Genomic DNA, 25,201 nt, shown 5'->3' on the forward strand with positions numbered 1-25,201 from the left:
TCCCACACCTGCACAGCACCAAACCAGCCATTTTTGAGGTTTTTCTTCAGATCAGTGACACCCCCCACATCCCCAGAGGGCTCCCTGCATGGATATGACAAGGTAGGATATTTTTTGCAGGAATTCCCCCAGTTTGTGTACAAAAGCCAGCACTGGCATCTCTGCCAGGCCCAGCTGCAAACACAAAGAGCCATAACACAATTTTTTGACAGTTTTCACTGAGCTTTTTTCCCTGACAGCTCTGGATCCACACTTACAGAGAGGAATTTTCCTGCTGCTTCCCTGAGGAAGGTGGAAGTTCCAGCTTCAGCAGAATAAATGTGAGAGATTTTCTGCTAATCATCAGGGTGGCTTTGGGAAGTGCCTGCCTCCTCCTCGATTTGGGGCCAGGGAAGTTCTTTTTGGGGTGTGCTGCAGCTCTGCAGGGAGGCACCACAGTTTGCTGCCTCCCCCTGCCCCCTCCAATGCCCCTTTCCCTCCTGTTCCCATCCCTGCAGCCCAGGCTGCTTACTGCATCCCCAGGATGTTGGTTTTCATTCCTGTGCCTCATAATTCCTCTCTGCCCTTCAAATCATCTCCCCAGGGAGGAGCAGCTCCCCCAGGATGAGCCCCTGGAGCAGCTCCTCTGCCCATGTGGACCCTGAGGGATCATGGATTGATTGATTGATGGGCATCTCCCAGAGCCCAAAATGCCTGCTGTCAAAGCACCAGACTGCACAGAAAACCATCTGTGGGATCTCAGTGCCACAAAGAGCCAGAGCCAGCCTTAATTTATATATTCCAATACCACTGTAGAGATCAAACTAAATATAGGCAAGGAGAAACACACCCCCAGTGCGAGCACTGCGCAGGACAAATGGAGACAATTAAGTCACAGCAAGGAAAGGAATTAATCTAATGATCTTCACAGGCTCAGCATCCAGCAGCCCACCAGCTCTGAGGGGAAAGAATGATGAGGAGCTCGGCTGAACACGACTTTTCCACTCTCCTTATGGGCATTTCCAGTGTGTCCCTTTCTTTTGCTGCAAGGAGAGGAGAGGGGACTCTGAGGGTCTCATCTGGAGCACCTCAGAGCTCAGGCAGAACCACTTTGCTCAGCCTTGACAGGGTGAGAGGGCTGAGCATGGAGAAGAGAAGGATTCAGAGACCTCAGAGCTCCTTCCAGTGCCTAAAGGGGCTCCAGGAGAGCTGGAGAGGGACTGGGGACAAGGGACAGGACACAGGGAATGGCTTCCCACTGCCAGAGGGCAGGGATAGATCAGAGATCAGGGATAAATTCTCTGTGAGGGTGGGCAGGCCCTGGCACAGGGTGCCCAGAGCAGCTGTGGCTCCCCCTGGAAGTGTCCCAGGCCAGGCTGGAACAACCTGGGACAGTGGAAAGTGTCCCTGCCATGGCAGGGGGATGGAACTGGATGATCCTTTAAGGTCCCTTCCAGCCCAAATCATTCCAGGATCCATCCAAAGAGAAACATCTCCTCTTGAGATGGTTATCAGCCAGAACCTGCCCCATGAGCAGCATGGGCAGTGCCAGTGCAGCAGCTCTCAGCAGAATTTAATGTTCTTAGAAGAAACAAAACTCTCAGCAGCAGAGGCAGATTTCTTTCTGCAGGGGCAGTTTATTGACTGCTGCTCTGCTCTGGGGTCTGTGGGGCCAAGCTGGGCCCTGTCCTGTCCCCACAGCTCGGTGTGGAAGGGCCAACTTGCCCTGGTTTTGCCAGGATGGAATGCATTTATCAGCAGGAGCGAGACAGGCCGTGATTTCCTTTCCTAGAAGCCTCCTGTCCCTGTGCCCAGGTGTGTCCTCTTTGCAGCACCCCCGGCCACAGGGAGAGAGCCAGCTCACAGTTTGGGAGTTTGTCTTTGCTGGGCTGGGCTGAGAAGATGCTCAGACATCCCTGGGGGCAGCTCCTCTGGCTGGGCCTCCAGCCCTGCAAGGAGGCTGCAGAAATGCAAGATTTTGTCAACTGCTCCATCTAGTGCCATTTCAGCAGAAAAAGCATCCAGAGCACAACGCTCAGAGCCGTGCTGGGGCCTGGGCAGCTTTCCCTGCCTGGGCTCTGGAGTGGGTCCATGAGGATGTGCCAGCAGCCAGCCCTGCTCCTGTGCCTACCTTGCAGACCCAGAACCAGGAATCTTTACCCTGATTTTCTCATCCTTCTCAAAAGGGGACTGTAAACCCGTATGTGGAAATATCTGCCCTGGAAAACATAACATTTCTCATGAGCTCTTTAACTGCTCAGGAATCCCTTAGGCTGGATCAGGCTTGGAGCAACCTGGGGTGGTGGAAGGTGTCCCTGTCTGGGGTGGAATGGGATGAGCTTTAAGGTCAGTCCCAACCCGAGCCATTCTGGGATTCTGTGATCCTAAATAAAGAGGGAATAAAGAGTTTATGCTACCACTGCATTTTTTCCCTTTTTGCACAGGAATTGGGAGTAAACTCTGCTTCACCCCCACCAGACTTGAGAAGGCAGCAGAGCCCTCAGAGCCCACCTGGAAAAGGCTAAAACCAAAGTCAGGGGGACCCTTGTTCCTTTTCCATTTGGGATGCTGCAGAACACAGATCTCTCTGATTTGCTGCCATCCTAGGAGGTGCAGCTGTCACAGGAATGTGCATTTTGGGGAACAAACCCCACTAAGAGGGGTAACAATGACCATGGCAGTGTTTAACCAGGACATCAAACCAGATATGCAGACATGTGGAGAAAGACAATAATGGAATTATGCATCCACGCTCAGCACAACTGTAAAAACTGATATTTTATACACGTGTGACACTAAATTAATTCACTCCAGTGCTTTCAGGCAGAGGGACATTAACTGCTCCACCCTGGCATAATCACTTTACCTCCACAGGCCCTATGGATGTCACACTTCCAGGGTGGTAATTGCCATGGGATTAATTACAGGGAATTTAGGGGCATTACAGTGATTCCTCATTGCAGGACAATGAGGTGGAGTTCCTCATCCCTCCAGGCTGACCTGCTGGCCCCACCAGCCCCACCACCAGCACATCACAACCTGGGTATGAGTTGGCCAAGAAATGCCCAGAGCCCTGAGCTGGCTCCTGGTGCTGTCACTGCCCAGAGCAGGTTGTTCCAGGTCTCTCCAGGTGAGGAAGCTGATGGAAGGACGGTGAACAGCACATGGCCCTTCTAAAGTGAAGGCTGTGCCCCTCAAGTCCTCAAACCAGGGCAGGAGAACCCTTAGGACAAGAGGAAACAGAGGAAAAGTTTTGCCAGAGGAGGTTTAAACTGGATATGAGGGCAGGCAACAGCTTTGAACACTGACTTAAATTAAAATACAGAATAAAACAAATGCACAACTACTTATGCAACCGAGCTTTATTTAGAACCTTTGAAGTCATAAAACGTCTCATTTTACTGATCTACGTAAACATACAATCAGGAGGTTTAATTGCTTTTTCCCTTGCGCAGAAATGAAGTTTTAAACAAACCAGAACACCCCCACCCAGACAAGCGTGGTGCAAACTGAATTCTCTGCCTTGGCCTGCACGTGGAGCATGGTCACTGGCTTATCAATTAGTTGCAATATAATTTTTTATAATTTTTGGCAGTAACATATTTGAACACACAAAGTGCAAATTACAAGAAGCAGAAAATGTTCTCTCTCCTTCTGTGCAAGGAGAAGTGCAAAATGTCTCAGCCCACAAATTCTATTATTTATGTCTGTGAACTGCATGTGCATCACAGGCTAATAAACAGCCGTGTACAACTTCATGGATTAAATGTGGCAACGCCTCAGGGTGGGTACAAAAACACAGGACAGGAGAATCATTCCCTTTGGTTGATAAATTCCACACACTGCTGCTGAGCTCACACTGCTCCTCACAGCTCACCCTGAACTCCTGCACGCCTCGGGTACTTGTGCAACCAGAGCAGTTTGTTAAGAATTCTCCAGATTTCCACATCTGGAGACATTCCTGTGCGTCTGCAATCAGCATTCCACTCACACCTCACCTGGCAAATCCAACAGGACACTGGGAATCCACTGAAAATGAGAAGTCTCTTCCAGGCACTATTAAGGGAATACCCACCAATGGTTCCAGCAGGCTAAATGCACTTTGTGATTGCCTAAAGTTATGGAAAACTTCCCAAGCAAAAAGGAAAACCCTTTTCCATGAAAACTTATCACAGCATTCCTGTCTCAATGTAGTACACCTCGCTTCAGGACTGGTTCCTGTATGTAAAATGGGGAAAATTCCACTAAATTCCACAGAACAGTTGTACCTTTAACACCTCCCTGCACTGCTCAGTTATCGTACTGCAGATTTTCAACCTTCTTTCCATTTAATTCCTGGAATTTTTCACACAAAATGAGCAGCCAATTCTGACCCCACCCCCCGATTTAATTTCTCCCAGCTACATCACCATTACAAATTATGCCAAATAGCTCCAAATCAGACTGGGCTGCTTCCTCCAAACCCCCTCCTGCTCCTCTGGATAGGAAGATTAACCCACAATGCCTTGCACTGCCAGGAATCTGCCTGCCAAATCCATCTGCTAAATCACCAAGGCCACACTCACATCATCACTGCTCGATGGCTGGGACATGGAATGAAGTTGGGAACTTCTGGCTGAACGTTCCTACACCCACCTCCAGAGTGGGACCAGCCTTGGGAAGGCTCCTCGTGGGCTTCAGACCCCAAAAAACTGGCTGGGGGATTCAACTGAGCTGGAGGGAATTGAGGAACTCATCCCAGCTGCGGCACCTGGCTGTGGGAGATCATCCCAGCCCTGCCTGGTAGTGTCTGGTGTTACCCAAAATTGACTCTGGCAGCCCCAGGAGAGGAGCATCTTCCAGGATCCACAAAAGCCTCTTCCTGCACTGCCAGATCCTGAGGGGATTCTTGGAAATGTACATCAGTTTGGTGGTTAGGATGAACTCCACAGAGCTGGAGGCTCTGCTCACCATCGTTCCTAGAATTACAGGATCACGTTCCCAAAGCAAAGTTTTTGTCTTTGTTAAAGTTTCAGGATGAACAATTATGCTGCAGCTTGGCACGACAACAACTGCCTTTGTATGCGACATGCCTAGCATATATCAGCACATTTCTTCTTAAAAAATAGAATTAGAATAGAATGAGCTACGCTGTTGTTGTTCATGCTGCCTAAATATCTGAAAAGGCTCAAACATTTTAAAAGCCTAAAAAAATAAATTTCCCTCTCCCCTCGTTTATTTTTCATGCTAAAGGCTGCAAATTGACACATCACAGTAATTACCTCTGACTAACTTCCACAGACCTACCCAAAGAGATAAACATGAGAAGTTCACATTTGACTATCAGACTTACTATGCCGAGCACAAACAATTTCCCAGAGGAGAATTTGATATTTCATCATTTGGAACAGTGGTAATTTAATTACATTGCTAATGTTTTCTGGCATACTTGAAAGAACAATTAGCATAAGTAAATCATGAGTGAGATGACAAGTCACTCTGCATTTATTCCTGCCCCTCAGATGAGATCGGCTGATGATCTGAATTCTCTTTTGTGCGCGAATTGATTCCAGGTTCAGCAGTCGCAACCGGGGTTCAGAGCAGCGGGGACAAACCGGCGCGTTAAATAAAGCACAACGAGTCTTGTCCTTTGAAATTCCTTAATTAAAACTTGTCCAGAGAAACCTCCCAAGCCACCAGGAGTCGTGGAGGGCGGGGAGAAAGGCTGAAGAAACGAGGGAGGCTGAATGAAGCGGGAATGGCTGAATGAAGCGGGAATGGCTGAATGAAGCGGGAATGGCTGAATGAAGCGGGAATGCGCCAACGCCGACCCAGGCTCTGCTGGGGGCTGGGCAGTCAGACAGCTCTAGTGACGGCCTAAATTAACTCAAGTTTGTCTCAGGACAGCACTGTCAGGGTCACTGTCCCCCTCTGGCGCTTCAGGATGGCCACGGCCTGGTCGTGGGTGACGCCTTCCAGGGCCTCCCCGTTGACGGCCACGATCTGGTCCCCGCGCTTCAGCCGTCCGTCGTCGGCCGCCGCGCCCTGCAACGGCAAAGCGGGGCTCAGCGTGGCACCCCCGGGCTCCTGGAGCCTGGAATGCTGCCTGGAATGGGGGATGGAGCTCTGGGATTGCCTCCTGGCCGGGAGAAATGGCAGCGCTGAGCTCCCCCCGAGTGCCGCCGCTCCCCACCCTGCCAGGGGACGCGCCCAGGAGACAGAATTGGCTCTTCCCTGAAAAAAGGCCTGGGTAGAGACTGGTTGTGGATTTTATGATCATGGAGAGGCTTGTTAAAGCAGCATTTAAATGTACTCCATGCCTCACGGCTGACAAACAGCTAAAAAAGTGGGGAGGGAAAAGGAACCAAGCTGGGCACTGCCCCCAGCCCCAGCAGAGATGAAGAAATGGCCTCGGGTTGTTTAGGCTGAACATCAGGATAATTTTGTTCACCAAAAGGTGCCAAGCTTTGGAGCAGACTGCCCAGTGGAGTCCTCATCCTTGGAGGGATTAAAAAGCCATGTGGATGTGGCACTTGGGGACATTGGTCGGCAGTGCTGGGGGAATGGCTGGACTCGGTGATCTCAGAGGGTTTTTCCAGCCTGAAAAGTTCTGTGACAGTCCTGAAAGCTTCCACAGAGCTTTAGAAATGGCTCTTCTCCTCCAGACATCTCAGGGAAGTTCTTTTACCTAAATCCCAAGCCCTGCCTGCCCAGAGGCTGGCTCACAGTGTCTCTGCCCCACCTGCAGGAACTTCAGGCTCCATTTAGGATTTCTCAGTCATGCTCACATCTAGAAACTTGTAGCCCTAAGCACCAGTTAAAAGGAACAATATTTTAATAATCTCAAACTGTAAAAATACCAGATATTTGTGGTTTGAGCCCCAGAACAGCAGGAGATTTGGCTCCTACTTTACCTTCAGACAAAGTTTTCTCAACTACATCACCCTGGCACAAGTGACACCAAGCAGGCACAGGGAAAGCAGCTGCATGTGACAGACTTCACAATTATTTTATGGCAAGTATCCCTAATTCCCACTGGTTTTCTTCCCTCCCCTTCCATTTCCAGAACTCCCCTCGTGTGGCCATGCCTGACAAAGTCTTGCTGGGTCATTTTTAGCAGGGGATGGGTGGGAAAAGGGGCAGATCTCCCTCTATAATATACTGTATTTTGATTCTTCCCCAGCCTCAGAGGCTGGAGCTCTCTGTACCTGGCAGGGACCCCCAATCCCCCCAGACACTCAGGGCTGAGATCAGAGATGGGCTAATTCCTGGTTTTTCATCAGGATACAGCATCTCTGCAATCTCCTCACTCCTGCACAGTGGGGATAAAAGAAGCCTTCAATACCTCCTGGAAATCTCTTGGAGATTTACAGATAGAAAGCTGCCTTATAAATATTTTAATGTACAAACTCAAGTTTCCCAAGTACACAGAGCAATTTTGCTGAGACAAAGTGTCTTGTTTCAGCCATCAGTAATATGAAATATAAACTGAGAAGCCAGCTATGAGTTCTGGGTCCACTAACTCACAGCAACGTACTCAGACAGTACATTTTGCTTTCTGCTACATAATATATTATCCAAGCCCAATCTTAGGTTTATTTTTAAAGATAATACAGAAAAAAAAAAAAGGGGAGAAAGCAAAAAATAAAAGATATGTTGGCAAATATAGTCTTGACATAAATGGGCAGGTCTCCATGGGGACTTCCATACCCCCCTACAATACTAAATCCCAGTCCATCAGAGCCTTTCTCCAAAGTAATAATCTTAGGCTGAGGTGCTCTGAAAACACAATAAATATCACTTAGATAAGCAGTGTCTGTCTCTGGGGACTTTATGCAGAAGGAACACTTACACAGACATTTATCTACCACGAGGTTTTCTTCACACAGTCACAAACCATGACCCTTGCACTGGAACATTCCTGCAAAGCCCAGAGTTCAAAGGCTGCTCCGTGTGCTCCAGCTCCTCACTTGGAAAAAATTATTTTTAAGTTTTGTATTATACCCACATGCCTGTGCTCATAACTCCAGAGCTCATTAGCTGGAGCCTGAACTCTTCAGGGGTTTTCTCTGCCTACACTGAGCAAAGGAAGATTTTTTTTTTTTTGGTGGAATTTAGACCACTCATATGAATTTATCCATCTCAAATGTGAAATTAGCAATTTCTACCTGTGTAGAAAGAACTGCTGTGGGCAGAAAGTGGCCAGGCATTGGCACAGTGGGAGTGCCCAGCCCTGTGTGGATGTGGCACTTGGGGACATGGGTCAGTGATGGCTTTAGCAGCTGTAGCTGTGGACTCAATGATCTGAGAGGGCTTTTCCAACCTAAACCATTCCATGGTTCCATGGAATCCATTTGGTATCTTCCACCTCTCTAAAGGTGCAGCCCAAGCTGAGTAATATCTATGCATTTTTTAGGACATACCTAATTCTGCTTCATATTTTCACCTCCACATTTCCCTGCTGCTTTGATATGAAAAAAGATTACAAATCCTTTTGTAAAGCAAGCAGTTCTCCTTTGGGAGCAGCAACAAAACCAGCATCTCACATTTTAAGACCACAGAATGCAGCACAAAGAGCTCAACTTTTACACTCAACCCTCCTGAGGCAGGGCAGCAACTTCTTAAAATAAATAAAATGAACCACAGAATGAAAATGGAGAACATAATGAAAATGATGAGCTGAAATGGAGAATAAATGAATTTCAAAATGGTAACTGGGATGCTACAGTGAGAAAAGCACATGATGGAGAATGATGCATGGCAGGGCTGGACTTCCAACTTCCATCACCACACACAAGTGCTGCAAGCAGGAATGAGTTTAATTGGACTTTTTTGGCTCGTAATCCTACAAAGATTGAAAAGACAAAGTCCTGGGACATGTTTTGTAAGGTGTTTTTAACACCTCTGGCATTAGTCTGCCAATACCAAACTATTTCAAATTGCTATGATCAGAACTCCTTCCAGACGAGGAAGCCAATAACAAGGGCAGAAATACCATGTCAGCACAACATTAAGGAAGAAAAGGGATACTGTTTCCTTGAAAAACACCCAGAAATGGTGCTTGGAAACCCATTTTCTGCTTATTTACTCAAGCAATTTCTGTCAGCAGGTGAAGACAAACACGAGCCCACCATCAGCTTGGGGAAGGTCACAGAGCTTTCATTTTAAAGGCGATGGAAAAGTAGAGAGAAGCAGTGGGAGAGACCTCCTTGCACCCCTTCCCTAGCCCAGGAATCCACCCCAGCTCTGCAGGAGAGCAGGAACTCACTCAGGGTCCTCGTTGGGATGCTCGGAGGGCAGGTTCAGGCTGCAGCCCGTGGACATGCTCTCCAGCTGGCTGGCAATGGCACTGATGTTGGTGTCAGCCACCACCTGGGCAAGAGGGATGCAAGGAAATACAGTCTGGAAAATCAGCTGTTGGCTTTTTTTCCCCAAGCAAGCTTTAAAACCAAGTCCTGCTGTCTTAAATCTCCACTGGTTCCACACTTCCAGGTAAGAGCAGCCACTTTTCTGGGGTTCAATGCAAATTTTGCTCTGGAGCTTTCTCTGGCCCTCACAAGATCATCACTTGGGCTCTGAGCAAAGGGGAAGAGTCTTTCTGGGTAATCCAGACAAAAAGGCTGCTTTTCCAAGGAAAGAGAGTTAACACAAGGGGTCCAGGATTGGTCTTGAAAGAAACCACCACAACCTCTAAGAGAACACCAAGATCCAAGACTATTGGGCAAAAACCCTGAAATGCCTCAGACTGGTTTGTCTAATGAGCAGGGAACAAATTAATCATTGGTTTTGACTTCTCTGAATTTTTAGCCTGAAAACAAACTGGATTGTTAATCTTCCCATTTCTGGGTCCTCTATTATTCTGAAAACATCCTGAATAATGCTCTGAGGGTTGGAGCACCTTTCTGTGGAAAAGGTTTCTATGGAAAAGTTTCTATGGAAAGGTTTCTTTCTCTAGGCTGGGAGAGCTGGGGGTGTACACCTGGAGAAGACTCCAGGGGAGCTCAGAGCCCCTTCCAGTGCCCAAAGGGGCTCCAGGAGAGCTGGAGAGGACTGGGGACAAGGCATGGAGGGACAGGACACAAGGAATGGTTTCCACTGCCAGAGGGCAGGGATGGATGGGAGACTGGGAAGGAATTCCTTCTGTGAGAGTAGTGAGGACCCTGGCATTAACTTTATTTTTAATTCATTGATGTTGATTTTTTATTTACTTTTTTTTTAATGGAACATTTTCAAGAAACCACCACGAAGTGGTTTGGATTTGAAGTATTTACAGCTGAAAGGACATCAATTTCCCAACAAGTCCATGCTGTGGTTATCCCCTAACTCCAGCTCCCTCTGAGGAGATATTCTTCTCTGCCTGACATTTACTGCAGCACAGGAGTTCAGCTCAGACACAGTGAAGAACAGCCAGGAAGCACAAATGCAATATTTCCTCTAGCTATGGCCTTATTTTATCAAAGTGAGCAGGTACTTCTTCCACTCATTGCTGTGAACTTCGCTTTAAGGAAAACTTCCCTTTTCAAAGTAAGAAATTTGTTCTATAAATCTGTTTTAAATGAGTGCTCTCAGTTCTTCCATAGCAATATTTCCCTCTTCCCCAACCACCTGGAGCCAAGAGGGTGATGGAGCCAGGAGGTTTCCATGCAAATTCTGCATCCCAGGACTCGCGTTCCAGGATGCCAAAGGAAGGGGGTCCAGCAGGTGAGAACAGCACCTGGCTCAGCCAGCAGAGACCCCACCAAAGCTCCCTTCCTGTGGCATCACAGTAAGGAATTCCAGCCAGGATTTGTCATGTTTTTTTTTTTTTTTTTTTTTTTTTTGTAGTTCGATAAAACGAGGGTAAAAACAAATCTACATTCAAAAATCTTCAGCTGGCAGCAAGAACACATCAGAGTTCAACAACCTTGTAAAAAAAGCTCCCCCTTATCTCATTACTACACCTGCAGAAAAGAAATTAAATTAAACCAAGGCATCAAAACAGCTGAGAGGGATGATTGTTCCCCTGAGACCTTAATCTCCCATTTGCAAACAGCATTTGCAAACTCCTTCCCAGGACGTTCCCATAATAAGCCTTTCCACCCCACTGAACACAATTATCTGACCTTTCAGAGCAGTCTGCCACAAAGTGGTCCACCCTGATAATAAACAGAATTACTCAGTGGCACATCACTCATGATGATCACAGCGATAGGATTGTTCCTTTTGGAGTGTTTTGGTAAAAATAAAAAAGAGAGCAGTTTGGTGGGGGAGAGGTACCCGTGCTTGGTGGGGAAGGGAACCACCACCACGCTTTGACACCACTCCAGGTGTTAAAACACAACAGCCCACCCTCCTGGAGCAGATTTTTAACAGAGGCAAACTGCCTCTATTCTGTCCCAATAAACCTCTATCATCTGTGAACAGCATCAAGCTCATTTTAATGAGACAGAATGATCAGAAGAAGAAAAACAGCCAACTGACAGCCCCAAAGGCACTTCCAGAAGAAGTTCTTTAACCCAGTGGCATTTCTAGAAGAAGCTCTTTCTTTGTGTGAGCCACCCAGTGCCAGAGTGCCCCATCAGGAATATTTTTAAATCCATCATGAGGTGCAATATTGAGCTGTATTACAGCTTTCAAGATGAGCAATTTTGGGTTCTGCAGCAAGCTTTCATTTTCTATTCAGGGAACACTGTTGACATGAAAAGTGAAATTACTCAACGTTAGTAACAATATGATAACTATAATTTAACAGAGAATCCTCAGCTGGTGTGAATCTGTGTGTTTCCTCTGACTTCAATGGAACTACACAAAACACCATCTGCTCTGGAACTGGCTCATCACTTACTGGGTCAGCAGTTCATGGACAGACAAAACAAAGAATGAGCAAGTCTCAAACTAAGTTTATTATCATTTCATTGCCTCTTTTTTCTTCCCCTCCCCCGTTTTTTATAGTCACATTTGTGTCATAATACAAGCAAGAAGCTTGCAGAAGTCCCTGAGGATGAGTTCCAATCCAAAATGCTGTGATGATAAAGGGAGTTAAGAGCAGATTTTAGTGGTGCCTTCAGCTTGTTTTCCAATTGTTGCAATAATTCTGCAAACGAGCGGAATTTTGAATTCTAACTGGCAAGTATTTTCCCCATTTCTTTGTGTAAACATAAAAATAAATTATGGATCAACACAGTGGCAGGCAGCAATCAGGAGCAATGTGGCAGAAGATGCCCCTTTTAGCTACCAGAGAAACACAGCAGTGACAGCACTGTTTTCTCTCTTCACTGTTTTTATCCTTTACCTGATGAATAATCTGTTCCAGGCAGCTCTCTCTTGGTGATGATGACATCATTTTTCCTAAATTCTGATAGAATTTCTTTCAAGGACAAGGAAACCACCCTGTGGGTCCCTGTCTCATTACATCACAAGCACATACACACATTTTCTTGTTGCTAGTTAACTTCCAATTAAAAAAAAAAAACAACCACAACTTGGAAGCTTGTTGATTTATCACGTGTGGCAACAAGTTATTTTGTTCCCTTTGTTATGCTTTTATAGAACCACGCTCACAGCCTGCGTGAATGGCAATAAAGAATTTTTGAATGGAAATGATTTCTTGCTCTCCTCCTGTGTAATTCCCACCAGCAAAGCACCCTGCAATTCTGTGATGCCTTATGCCAGGGATGCTCAGGGTTTTTTTGTGTGGGTTTTTTTTTTTTTTTTCCTTCCTGAATGCCATTTATCTACCCTGCTGCAGCTGCATGTTCAATTTATCACCATACCTGCAGGATAATGCTCCCATAAGCATTCTTTAGTAGATTAACTGCATCTGCATGAGACAGCCCATCCAAAGGTTGCCCATTAATGCTGACAATCCGATCTCCAACCTGAAAGTACAACAGTAATGGAAAATTACCAGCATTAGGGAAAATTAAAATTAAGAATGCTTAAAATTCCTCATGAACTTGGCACTGCACAGTCATGCTTCTCTTTTGCAGGATCCCTTTTGTGAGGATTCTGCACTGCCAGTGATCGTTTCCCATTCTTTTTTTAACACTAACAATATGATCAGAGAAAACAAAGATGGGTTGTATTTTGCTCTTTCTATTTGCAAGCAGAGAGGGAGGGAGATTTTCACTGCTGCCCTCCCATCCAGAAAGGATTCATTTGTGCCTGAACGTGCAGACAAGTTCATATTCTTCCAGACAGTGTAAGCACATGTTGTATGGGAAAGAAGGAACTTCTGATATTAATCCAATTAACCTGGATGATTTCTTCTTCCTACACACAAAAATGATCTTGACCCTGCCACTGTTTAATTCCATCAGAGACAAGGCATGAGTGTAGCAGCATGTTCTAATGAATCTCATGGGCCAAAGCACGTGGATCTGCATAATAAATTCTTTTCAATCCTCATGATTCCTTGAAACTCTCTCCAAAACTGGAAGTGTTCACCATGGCCATGCCTGGAAACCCACACATGCTGTGGGTCTGACACAAGTGCCTTATTTTGCTGTCTATTTATAGGGGCCTTAAGAGCAAACAACTCATTTCTGATCTGGTTTCTGCCTGGTTTGAGCTCTAAGTGATGCCCAGTCTGGAGTTCCCAAAATACCTGAGGTTTCCAGAGGGTCTCTTGCTGCCCTGCCTGGGTCTGGATGAACACAGACATAGAAATGCATTTAAGCTCTTTCTCTTAATGCCACTTTTCCAATATGGACAGCAGTTGCCAAGATGGGAAGAGAAGGGCAGATTTGTTTTCTGGGGTGTTTTTTTTTTTTTTTTTGTTTTGCTTTTATATAAATAGAGGCAGGGCAGTCTGTGAGAGATCATCAGTGACAGCAGATGCAGAAGTTTTTGAGGCTTCAAGGGACAGGTGGGAGATGAAACAGGAACACTGAGGGCCCCTGTACTCACTCTGAGCCTTTGTGTCCGAGCAGCCACTCCGCTGGCCTGGATCATGGCAATGAAGATGGGAATGTCTCCCAGGGGACTGCCCTTCCCTCCTGCTATGCTGACACCCAGGGCATCATACGGGCCCTGGAACACAGCAAAACCAAACATCTGCAGAGGGGGCAACTGGCAGAGTGCAGGGTATGGCAACAGCTGACTGCTTTGGTTGGTGGAACAGCAGAAAATGGGTTTGACACACACATCTCCTCACCCAGAGCACAGGCACACATCCAACCCCCAGTGCAAACACAAATCGTGCAGCTGGACTCGAGAGAAATGCTGCAAAAATGAACAACTTCAGTGGAAGGAGCTGGCTTTATGAATGGGTAGAAAACAACTCACTGACCCTTGTTATCTCCACAGTCCTCGGGCCCATATCGGCTCCTACTAATAAAGAAACAAACAATTAGCTCCTGTAATTAAGAGATAATATAATTAAGAGATAACACTGTCAGGTGACAACGGTCCCTTGCTGTCTAGGCAGAGTTATCACCAGGCAGGAGTGGAGCCTTCCTGTGCCAAGGCAGGCAGTGCTGCCCACGTGAGGAGGAGGAGGAGGAGGAAGGATGGATGCGGTGCCATCCCTCTGGCTCCCGGTGTCACCGTGACTCCCACTGTAGCCCAGCCACAATCTGTGGAACTGCAGCACTCTGCCAGCCTGGAGAACAGCCCTATTGTGCCTTCACTCAATTAAAGACTGGATTATTATTCCTAAATCACAGCGCCCTTGCACAAAGGGCTCTGGAAATGGTGCAGTTCCAGGGATCTCCTCTTCCCCTTGGTGCTGTGTGGGTGAATAATGGGCAGGCAGGAAGTCAGGATGGCGTGCACCCAGTGAAAGGGTGTGGAAAAGTACTCAAAATACAGAAAACGGGAGGAAAAGGGAAAGAAAAGGGGAAGGAAAAGAGGAAAGAAAAGGGGAGGGACAAGGGGAAGGAAAAAGGGAAGGGAATAAGGATGAGGGGAAGGAAATAAAGGTGAGAGGGAAAGGAAAGGGGGAAGAAGAAAGGAAAAGGGGAAATGGAAAAAAGGAACTGGGAAAAGACAAGAGGGAAAGTGGGAAAGGTAAGAGAGGAAAGGAGAATGGAAAATAAAGGACAAAGAGACTTCAGAGTTCAGTTCAAACTGCAACTTTTTCAGCCCAACAAGCTGATGGTGTAGTCAGGTCCTGAGCTCTGCTACACCCACCCCTAATTGTATCAGCTGTAATGAAACTAGAAGGCTGGCAGAGTAAAATCTCTTCCAAAATTCCATGATTCCTACCCCCTAAACCAGCACTCCCCACACCCATGCAGGTGTGCCTGGGCAGGAGGACCAGGACAGCTGAGGTCTGTGGCACTGGGAAACCCAGCCCTGGGGACCCCAAATCAGGGTCAGGAAGTGCCCAGTGCTGCAGGGCCTGCCCAGACAGCACAAGGAAGGATGCCCAAAAGGCACCAGGCTCCTGCAGTGCCTGCAAACCAGCAGAAGAAATGTCTCCTCCTCCTGCCCACGGTCAGATGTGAGCAAAGATTCCCAAATCCCGGAGCCACTCTCCCCAGGCTGCTGCAGGTCATGGATTTTTAAAGCTCTCTAAACCTGCAAACTGCAAACTGGGCATTGTGACTTTCTCATTACAAAACACCCCTTTACGCACTCAAGAGCAACAAAGATATAAATGAAGTGGTGGCAGCTTTATTCCCTGAGAAAAGCATTCCTAATGCGAGAACCATGCCTGTGCTAAGCCTCTGACAAGGGGAATAGCAGGGCACAGGAATTCTGCACTTAAAATAGAGGGGCCACTCCTGCTCCAGCAGACATAAAAATAATGTCATTTTCTGGGAAGTGTTTGGTTCTTAAAAACATCCGTGGGGCGTCTTCGGGGAGGCTGGGCAGGAAAGCCAGATTTGAGTGTTCAGTTTGGCTTTCAAAGCAGCAGGGTACAAAGCAAATCACACTCAGCTGTTCTGACAGCTGCCCAGTTTGTACCTGAGCTTCTCTGGGACGTGTCTGCTGAGGATCTTTTTGTGCTGACAAAGTTCTGCAAGGTGGAGAGCACGGGAGCGAGCGCGGGGTGGAAGTGGCTGTGGACGCTCTGCTGGCTTGCCTGGCAAAAATAAAGAATAAAACCCATGAGTAAAACCCAAAAGTGAACTTTAAACCAGACCTTGTGACAGATGGGCACAGCTGTGCTCTGTGCCAGCCACACTGGAAATGCCACATTGGCCATGCAAGTGCAAACCCCTCTGGGAGGGGAAACCAAGCAAAATCTCCCCATGGAGGTGAAGTCACCACCCCTGGGGGGATTTAACAGATGTGTGGACGTGGCACTTAGGACAGGGGTTAATGCTGGGCTTGGCAGTGCTGGGGAATGGTTGGATTTGATGGTCTCAGAGGGGTTTTCCAACCTCAGTGATCCTGTGGTGCTGCTCACAGAACTACAGATCCTTATTCCACATTTATGTGTCGCTCAGGTCAGCTTTAGGTGTTCCCCCCTCTCAGCTGCTCCCAGGGTGTCCCCACACCTCAGGAGAAGGGGAGATGATGGGCACCTTCCCTGTGGTGCCCCTGCATGCAGGAGCACCCAGGAGGACAAACAGCTGCCCTCTCACATGAAGGGGGGGGGATAACAGGGACACCCATCCTGTCACCTGGCAGGAATCTTTGCTATTTTAGCTGAATACATTGCAATTGCCCCTGCTCCTTCTGTCTGCCCAGGAACCTTCTCTCATTTCCAGAAGAACATGGGAGCTGACACAGGAGAGCCTCCAAAGGGAGAAGCTCTCTCCTGCTGCCCTTTCCATTTCCCTCATTTTCCCTCTCCCCTTTTCTGGCTTTTATCTTTGGTGCCTTGTGCAGGCTGCCCTGGAGCAGAGGCTGGGCAGAGCTCCAGAATAAAGCAGGGATTGATTCAAAGGATCTCCTCCATGGATCCACCTTGGGCAGCACAAGAGCCCAGCCAGGGCTGCCCCCAAGATGAACCCAAATGGTCCCAAAATGCACGAGCGCTCCCGGGGTCTCTCCCTGGGATCAGCTCTGCTCCATGTGCACATTGCAGTTCAGTGTCCAATTCCAGCTCAGCCCCTGCACTCCCATCCTGCTTGTTTTTCTCTCTGCAGCCCACGGGGTTTGTGCTCCTGGGCTGAGATTTGGATCATTTGTCCTTGGTGCCCAGCTGGAGCAGGAATTGTTTTGTCTCCCTGCTCTGTGCACAGAGCTCACCATCCCCTCATGTGAAGCCCAGACCCACATACTAAAGCAGCTCAGAGTCTGAAAATGGAAAAGCCAAAACCTGAGGCATCATCTTCAGGCTCTGCCCCTTGAGGAAACCCAACCATCAATTTAGGAAGTACATCTGAACAGGTTCCACCAAGGGCCAGACCTTTCCACCTGGGCTGCCTTGTCCAAAACAAAGATCTGCTCCATCCTTGTCCACATACAGCAGAGATTTCTCCCCAAAAATTCATCAGTTGGTGACTCAAAAGCCCTGACACATTTATCCCACTGGCCAGTGTGCAGCTGTCAGTGACAAACACCAGGCACAGCACAGTTTCCACCCCTGGGTGCCAATTCATGGCCCAGTTAACAACATTTGCAATGCATGTGAAAGAAACCCCTGTTTCGATTTCCACTGCTCAAAGGATTCAGTGGACCCAGAAAAAAGCCAAGTGAGGACAAAAGGTCTGGATGCTCTTGGCCAGCACCTTCTAAAGCAGCGCTTGCAGTTGTGCAAATCACTCAAGCTGGTTTGCTGCATCATCTGCCAAGATTTTTATAACTCTTGGAAGGGTTTTGGTGAGAAACATTTATTCATCTTTCAAAATCACCAAGTCACTTTGGAGCAGGGAGATGAAGGCTCTCAAACGATTCTGCATCAAGGAGATTAGGATTTCTTGTGTTAAAAGAAAGGCAGGATTTACCAGGTTCCTGCAAAAGCCTCTTATGCTACAAAAAAATGGAGATGAAGTCATTGGATCTGAATTTTTACCTAGACCCACGTTAAATATTACGGCATTTTGTTTCCCTTTCAGTTTGAGCTTTACATGTAAAACCAGGTGGGTGATTTGTAGCTGTCACTTTTTGATTACCTTGCTCTTGCTAAGGCTTCATGTTGATACAATGGCCAAAACAAAATCTAATACCTGACTGCTGACTTAATGCAATCCGTGCAATTTCCCTCTGCTACTTCACCTCTCCTTGCCTGCTCCATGCACTGCAGATGTTTCTCCAAAGCCAGTATTTTTAAAGCTGGGCTTAGCCCAGCTGTTCCCACCTGGCTTTAGCCCCTCCTGGTACCTCACCACCTCCAGCCAGCCAGGGCCACTGCTGCCCTTCAGGAAGTGAAGAAATTACACCATGCTGTGATAATTTTGGCACCTTTTTTGGGGCTGTTCATGGACAGACTCCTTACAGACCTCCTTAAAAACATTCCTGTTTTAACTCACATCTCCCCTCAGCCTCCTATGGCTCCTCCTCTCTGCTTCCAAAGAACAAACCCTTCTTTTAGCAGTGCTGGATCCCCTTATGTGCAGCTTCCCCACATGAGAAAGGGGCCAAAGCCCCCCACAGCCTCAGCCTGCTGTGATCCCCTCTTTCAGAGACACTGGCACCTTAAATTGAGTGGCAAAGCTGTCAACTTTGAGAAGGAAAACCCATTAAGAAGGAGTTTTCTAAGTCACTGTGCCTTGTTTCTCTCCCCTGCAATCCTCCAGGTTTAACACCAGGAATTGGTGTCTGAGCAGACTGGGGGGCACAGGGAGAGGGGAAAGGCCCTGCTCTGATTGAAAAATGAATTGTTGTCCTCGCTTCAGGTAAAAAGCAAGTGAAGCAGGAAATTGCTCTGTGTTTTCTTGGAGAGGAAAGCAGCTCTCCTGTGGCTCTGCTGGAAGATAGGCAGAGATACAGTTTGGTTTCATTAGCTCCTTTTGATAGACAAAACAGCTGCAGAAAATACATTCAAGCAGTGTTTGCAAGTCTTCAAACCAAACATTTCTGGGCATCATCACTTGAGAAAAATATTACAGATTTTTGGTGTGTCTTGGGAAGACACTCCTTCAGCAATAAATACATTAACCAGCTCTTCTGCTCAATCAGCATTTCAGCTGCGGTTCAGCACGGAAAATTATGGGGATAAAATATTTTGTTCCCCACCCTCAGCAGTGTCTGTGGAAGGATGAGCTCCATGTGCACATCTGTGCACCATCCCCGTGCTCTGCCCTTCACAGCTCCAGCTTAAACAGAGGAATTTGTCACTAACCTGACTGTTTTGGGATGTTTTCCGTGATGACAGCCATGACCCAGCTCGCAATCTCCCAAGCTCAAGATGCACCAGGCCTTGGGCACACTTGGAGAAAAAAAGAAAAACAAAAACAACCCACAATGTACAATTTAAGTAGACATATAATATTTCATGCTCTCCTGGAGAGAATTATGTTTATATTCAGCACCACAAGTCCATGAAGAAAGCCACAAGGAATGTTCAAAACATGAACACTTGTATTTAGACAATACAAAAAGTGGATTTAGGCTTGTCCTGAAGGTTCCTCCTGATTGCTGAATTTAGTATGAATGTCCCCCTTGCAAACTGATGGCCAATTTACTCAGGAAAAAGAAACAAAAAGCCCCAAACTCTTTAGCAGACATTTGAAAAACCCTTCAGAGGCAAAATGCTGCAGAAAAGGGTGAATTTATCCCATATGGATCCAACTTAACAAAATACCCTCGCACCACCGGTTCCCAATTCTTAAATAGGTAAACTTTTGGCAAGGCACCAACCCTGAATGGAAAAAGCAAGGAAATAATTAGCCTTTCCCCTGAAGAATGAAAGAAATCATGTGCAGAAACAGTGGTGGGGATGGCAGGGGGAAAGCCCTGGGAGCAGATGCAGCTTGGAATAGAAATGGGTCTTCAGCATCCACTGATGGCACTCGTGGCCATCCCACCCCTGCCCTCTCCCCCAAACCACGGAAAAAGGAATGGAAAAAGGCAACTTGTCCCAGAAGTTCAGAGTAAAATCACTCCTGGAGGATGGGAAGCTGTGCAGGAACAGATTTAAGCTGTCATTTTATCCCTGCAGGTCAGTACAGCAAAGCCAAAGATTTATTTCAGTTCTGGTGTGTGCTGCCTCTGTTTCCAAGTGTTTTTCTAACACATGAGATACACAGTTCCATTTTCAAATAAATGCCTAAACACTAAATGTGCCTTTGTGTTCCTGCTTCGTATCATCCAACTCCTAGAAATACACAGAGAAGTGACTTTAAATGAACCTCCCAGTTATTTCCAATGAAATTCTTGTCTGGGTAATCAGCTGGAGCTGTCCTGTGTATGGTAAATAGCACTTCAGGATAATTACCTTGCACAGTGTCAGTAACTGCAATTCAATATCTCAGAATGCATTCTGTACTCACCTTAAGTATAGTGGCAACAGTCTCTTGTGAGGCATTTCTCATATCCTCCCCATTTACAGACAAAATCTGATCTCCTTGAATTAATCTTCCATCTAGGTCTGCAGCTCCTCCTTTAACAATGTCAGAGATAAACACTCCACTTCCATTTCTAACAATGCAAGAAGCATATGGCTAATTACACAATCCAATATTCTTTGGGAGACCAATTTAGATTACTTGCATTTAAGAGACATTAAAAGAAACCTGCGAGCAGAGGAAGAACCAGTTTTACACCTCATTCAGCTGTGTAAAAAATCAATGAGTTTTAAAACCACAGCATGTTTTGCTAATATTTAATGCTGTCTTTCTCCTTGAACTGCTAGTTTAGACTGTAGAATACATAAAGATTTATGGAAAACACCATTTATATGAATAGAAGTCTGAGGTTTGGTCTATAGTGGAGTTAAACTATCTCCTGATGGGATGTGGGTTAGTGGTGGACCTGGCAAGGTGAGGTTAAAGGTTGGACTCAATGGTCTTGGTGGGCTTTTCCACCCTAAATGATTCTGTGATTTCTGGTGTGAGCTGGTGCCAGCTGCAATGCCAAGATCTGGCATTTTTTTATCCTTCACCTGAAGGACACACCACTTCCCACCCTGAATTATACCTGGGTATCATTTAACAAACTTCAGCAATTGGGCTCCTTCTAAGGAGGGGATCCCCACTCTGAAGGATTCAGGAGTAGCACAGGAAGTTCAGCACAGAGGCAAAAGGAAGAGGGCTGGAGACTGTGATTACCATCTGCAGGATAATTTACATAATCTAAATTAATTACCCACCCCACAATCTGCTCACAACACCTGGGTTAAACACTGCCACCCAAAAACTGCTGCAGCTACTCTGCTGACCATAGGCAGTCAGGATAATGACACGGTGCTTTGTAATGGCAAAAGTAAATTATTTTTGGCAATGCAGGATGGCAACTCCAACACTGAGCAAGTGTCATGCCATAAATCTCTTTTAGCAAAGGAAGATTAAAACTATCAGTGCTCTGGTTTGAGTGATCTAATAGCAGTGGTTTAGAGATGTATCAAGAAAAAGTCACATTTTATTAGGCTGCTGCTACTTCCCACTGTATTCCTCTCCACAACTCCCTGGCACCAGGGTGGAGCCAGGACAGGACAAGAGGAAATGGTCTCAGGGGAGGTTTGGGCTGGATATCAGGAAGAATTCATGCAAAGGGTGGTCAGACATTGGCAGGGGCTGCCCAGGGACGTTTGGAGTCCCCATCCCTGCAGGTGTCCAGGGAAGGACTGGAGGTGGCATTCAGAGCTCTGGGTGAATGACATGGGTCAAAGGTTGGACTTGATGACCTTGGAGAGCTCTTCCAGTCTCAGTGGCTCTGTATCTCAGGTTGTGCTCTGCAGACTGCTCTCTGCAGCGTGGCACAGTCCCCTGAACTGCTCAGGGTCTGGGTCTAAGTCAGCCCCTCACCCTCCACTGGCCTTGGTCCCTTTGAACCGAGCATGAGCTCAATCTAACTCACAGACCCTTCTGCAAAGAGGTAGGGTAGGTTTATCCCCCAGTTTAGAAACCAGAAGAGCCATGGTTAGGGCCTCCAAAGCCCTGACACACAGGTACCCTGATGCCACAGAAGAGTGAGCCCCCAGTTCTGCATGGGATTCCCTCTCTGTGCCCGGAGCATCCCTGGGCAGCAACAGCCTCCACTTCTCAGCTCTGTTCTGACACAGGAGCCAGAACCACGGCCCCATTCCATCCTGGAAGATATTTACATATAAAATTCTGCTCCTTATAGAGTTTTCCCCCTTTATTTCACATTCCTTTTATTGGCCACAGTTGTTCACACACCAAAATCCCAAATATTTCCCATTGGAAGCACAGTCAGATCAGAGACACTCTTACCGTTTCCCAGCTATGCTGAGCCCCAGTCCCCTGCCCGTTTTCTTTTGGATATCTACAGAGAAAATCTCCAAGTTTTCCTCATCCTTGTAGTGTGCCTCATTCCTGTAGACCACCAGCTGCACCTTCTGGGGCGTCTGCCGGAGCGCGGTGATGGCTTCCTCGTGGCTGGCGCTGCGCAGGTCGATCCCGTTCACCTGGAATAATCAGTGTTTGCTCTCCAAATGGCACGGACAAATGATCTTTTCATCACACCCTGCCCCTGGGTGACAGCACACATTTGTCAATTTGACACCCCCTGGTGCTCTAATTGAGGGTTCCCATTCCCAGGGGGAGATCCTGGGTTTCCTATGGAGTGTGAGCTCGGAGCTTTGTGCCACTGCCTGCAGTAAATCCCAACAATCAGAACATTTGGGCTTGGAAGTTTTGGGTGTTCTTCTCTTATTTTTAATCTCAAGCCTTTGGAACCTCAAGCAATGCTTTTTTCTCCAGCTACACAAAGTGGGACGTGCTCCTTTGAGCTCCCTGTGTATCTCAGTACTCAGATCCCTTCTGCCCCAGCTCTGTGACATCATCCAAGATGAAAACAGGGAATCAGAAACACCAGCAAATAAATGGTCACAGAGAATCCCAGCAAATAAATGGCCTCAGAGAATCCCAGGCAGGGTGTATTCAATGGTGATTTCCCTTTTTTCCCAATAGATGGCACACCAGACCGCTGCTGGAGCAGCCAGCTGCACTTCTCTTACCAAAACCTGAGGAGGTTTCAGCATTTTAGTAATGTCAGACAGAACAAGAAGTTCTGCTTAAATGTCCCTTTAAAAAAACCCTACTGGAACGTGAAACTTAATCTAATTTTGCCAAGCCTGATCCACAAATGCCCTTTAAGGTGTTTGCCAATATTCTGTCAACTAAATCATCTTTTATTTCTTCATACCAAAACATATCAATACTTAGACATTTTTGAAGTCTCTTTAGGAAGCAGCATGAACTGCAACAGAATAACCACAAATGTTAATCTACTTCCACGAGTTTTAAGGCTATGAAAATATTTCTCAGAATTCTAGATATGCAAAACTATAATCATATATAATTTTACATTAAGATAATTAAGGCTAATCTTTATTCTCTATATTCTTTTGTACCAACTCTGCACACATTTGTTTATAAGTGTGTATTTTCCTTGATACAGGCATCTATGTGTGCTTTATCAGACTAATCTGAAACTAATTCAGTCATCTTTTTGATTAATACAGCTTTTAAAAGCTGAAATAATAACAATATTATGGCTCACAAACATTAGCACTTTCCTGTTTGGCCAGAGAAGAATTAATTAACCTGCTCCATTCTTACCCCCTAATTATTGTGCTCTGTTAATACCCCGCTATTTATAAAACCAAAACAACATTCGGCCTCAATGCTAACAAAAATATTTGCAGTGCAAGAGCTGTAAAGACAACTCCCCAAGTACCTCTTGCTATTTTCCTAACCCTACACACCGAGGCCTTAATGGCCATGCTGGGAATTTGTCCTGAGCTGACAGCAGAGCTGCAAAGCAGCTGCACTGAACCCCTGCCTGACACAAGTTTCATTTGCAGACCAACACTTCTCTCTTAACCCTTTCCCTCCACCTTTTCCCTGCTTGTCTGGGGGAAAAACACCACATTTACTCACAGCAGCCATTCCCCAGCTGCGTGAGGTGTGGCCTGGGGGAGCTGGGAGGGATGCAGGGAGAGACGCTCACAGGGATGCTGGGAGGGATGCTGTGGGGTGATGCTAACAGGGATACTGGCAGGGATGCTACAGCCACCTTCTCCTGCTCACCCCACCTTACCCCAGCTCAGTATTTGGATTTCAGGCAGAGCAGAGATACGGGAGTGGTGCTGGAAGCGCAGGCCTCCGAATGAAAGATTAAAGAGATGAATAATACCAAGCTATTGGACATGACAGCTGAACTATGTAATTCAAGAACTGCCTTGCTCAATTAAATTTAATGTATTCTCAATTTGTACCTTCAGTTTATATGAATATATAAGGAAATATGAATTTTTCAGGACGTTCTTAGTGACAGAAGGGAAGCCTCGACAATGGATCCTATTCAGCTTCCAAGGGACCTCTGCTGAACTGAAAACAAGTCTCCACAACCAAATACAGACACAGAGAACATCATTTACCTCTAGAATCTGATCACCAGCCCAAAGTCTGCCATCTCGGGCTGCTGCTCCTTCTTCATAAACTTCATGGATCACTATGGCATCCTGTGGGAAGAAGGGAGAGGCATGAACCCTCCTTCCCAAACACCCCCAAACTGGCCCACCCCACACTCCCCACCAGCTCCACAGTCAAAAACACAGCCCTCCAAGTCAGGAGAAGCACAAGTGTAACACAGATTTTTCAAATTTTCAGTATTTTGGGATAAGAAAGTGACTCCTGTAATCAAAAGCTGGTATAAAGGTACAAAGGATTTTGTTCCCCACTTCAGGGTAGTCTTGTCTAGAGCTTCTTCAATAATTTTTATGCATTGGCATCAGCAGCACGTGAACTCAGTGTGAACTGCAGTATTAATATAGTCTACTTTTAATGATAGTATTTAAAACCAGATTCTTTGGAGCTATGAATATTTTTAGGGACTTGGCATAGACCTCAGCTTTAAGCAAGAGCTGAATGCCTTGTGGTAAATAGCACTGGTTAAATCTGTAAGAAATGAAATCCAGAAGAAAGGAACAATGGCAAATGTTAGTTTATTACTGAGGTTGGAAAATGTAGGCAGTGGCAGATGTAGCTTCAGGGAAGGTTTCAGTGATTTAATCTTACTGCCAGCAATAGATGTCCCCAAAGAAAAAGCATTACAAAGAACATACTGTTCTCTTGCTGGTGCTTTCCCTTTGCATTGTTCTGGTTTGTTTATTTTTTTTTCTTTTTTCTTAAAAAAAATATAGGTGAGCATCCTTTTTACAGTGCTTCATCTTGCAGGATGGGATGCTCCTTTTTGTGTGCCAAACCTGCTCCTCTCCTCAGCAGCACCTGCAAACCCT

General features: G+C 46.5%; 1 protein-coding gene across 1 annotated transcript in view; it reads right to left on the minus strand.

Annotated features, from left to right (window-relative positions):
• Nucleotides 1–5,579: 5,579 nt before the first annotated feature.
• PATJ (PATJ crumbs cell polarity complex component) overlaps nucleotides 5,580–25,201 on the minus strand; it is a 132,115-nt gene continuing 112,493 nt past the window's right edge. Inside the window, 11 exon segments of the mRNA XM_041421570.1 lie at nucleotides 5,580–6,005; nucleotides 7,616–7,737; nucleotides 9,227–9,330; nucleotides 12,711–12,815; nucleotides 13,846–13,968; nucleotides 14,228–14,268; nucleotides 15,850–15,967; nucleotides 19,118–19,204; nucleotides 20,268–20,415; nucleotides 22,170–22,363; nucleotides 24,341–24,424. Of these exon segments, the coding sequence (XP_041277504.1) occupies nucleotides 5,857–6,005; nucleotides 7,616–7,737; nucleotides 9,227–9,330; nucleotides 12,711–12,815; nucleotides 13,846–13,968; nucleotides 14,228–14,268; nucleotides 15,850–15,967; nucleotides 19,118–19,204; nucleotides 20,268–20,415; nucleotides 22,170–22,363; nucleotides 24,341–24,424 (1,275 nt within the window). The 3' untranslated portion in view covers nucleotides 5,580–5,856.

The sequence above is a fragment of the Onychostruthus taczanowskii genome, unplaced genomic scaffold, assembly GCF_017590055.1.
Source record: "Onychostruthus taczanowskii isolate IOZ18803 unplaced genomic scaffold, ASM1759005v1 scaffold7, whole genome shotgun sequence".
In the NCBI taxonomy this organism is placed as follows: domain Eukaryota; kingdom Metazoa; phylum Chordata; class Aves; order Passeriformes; family Passeridae; genus Onychostruthus; species Onychostruthus taczanowskii.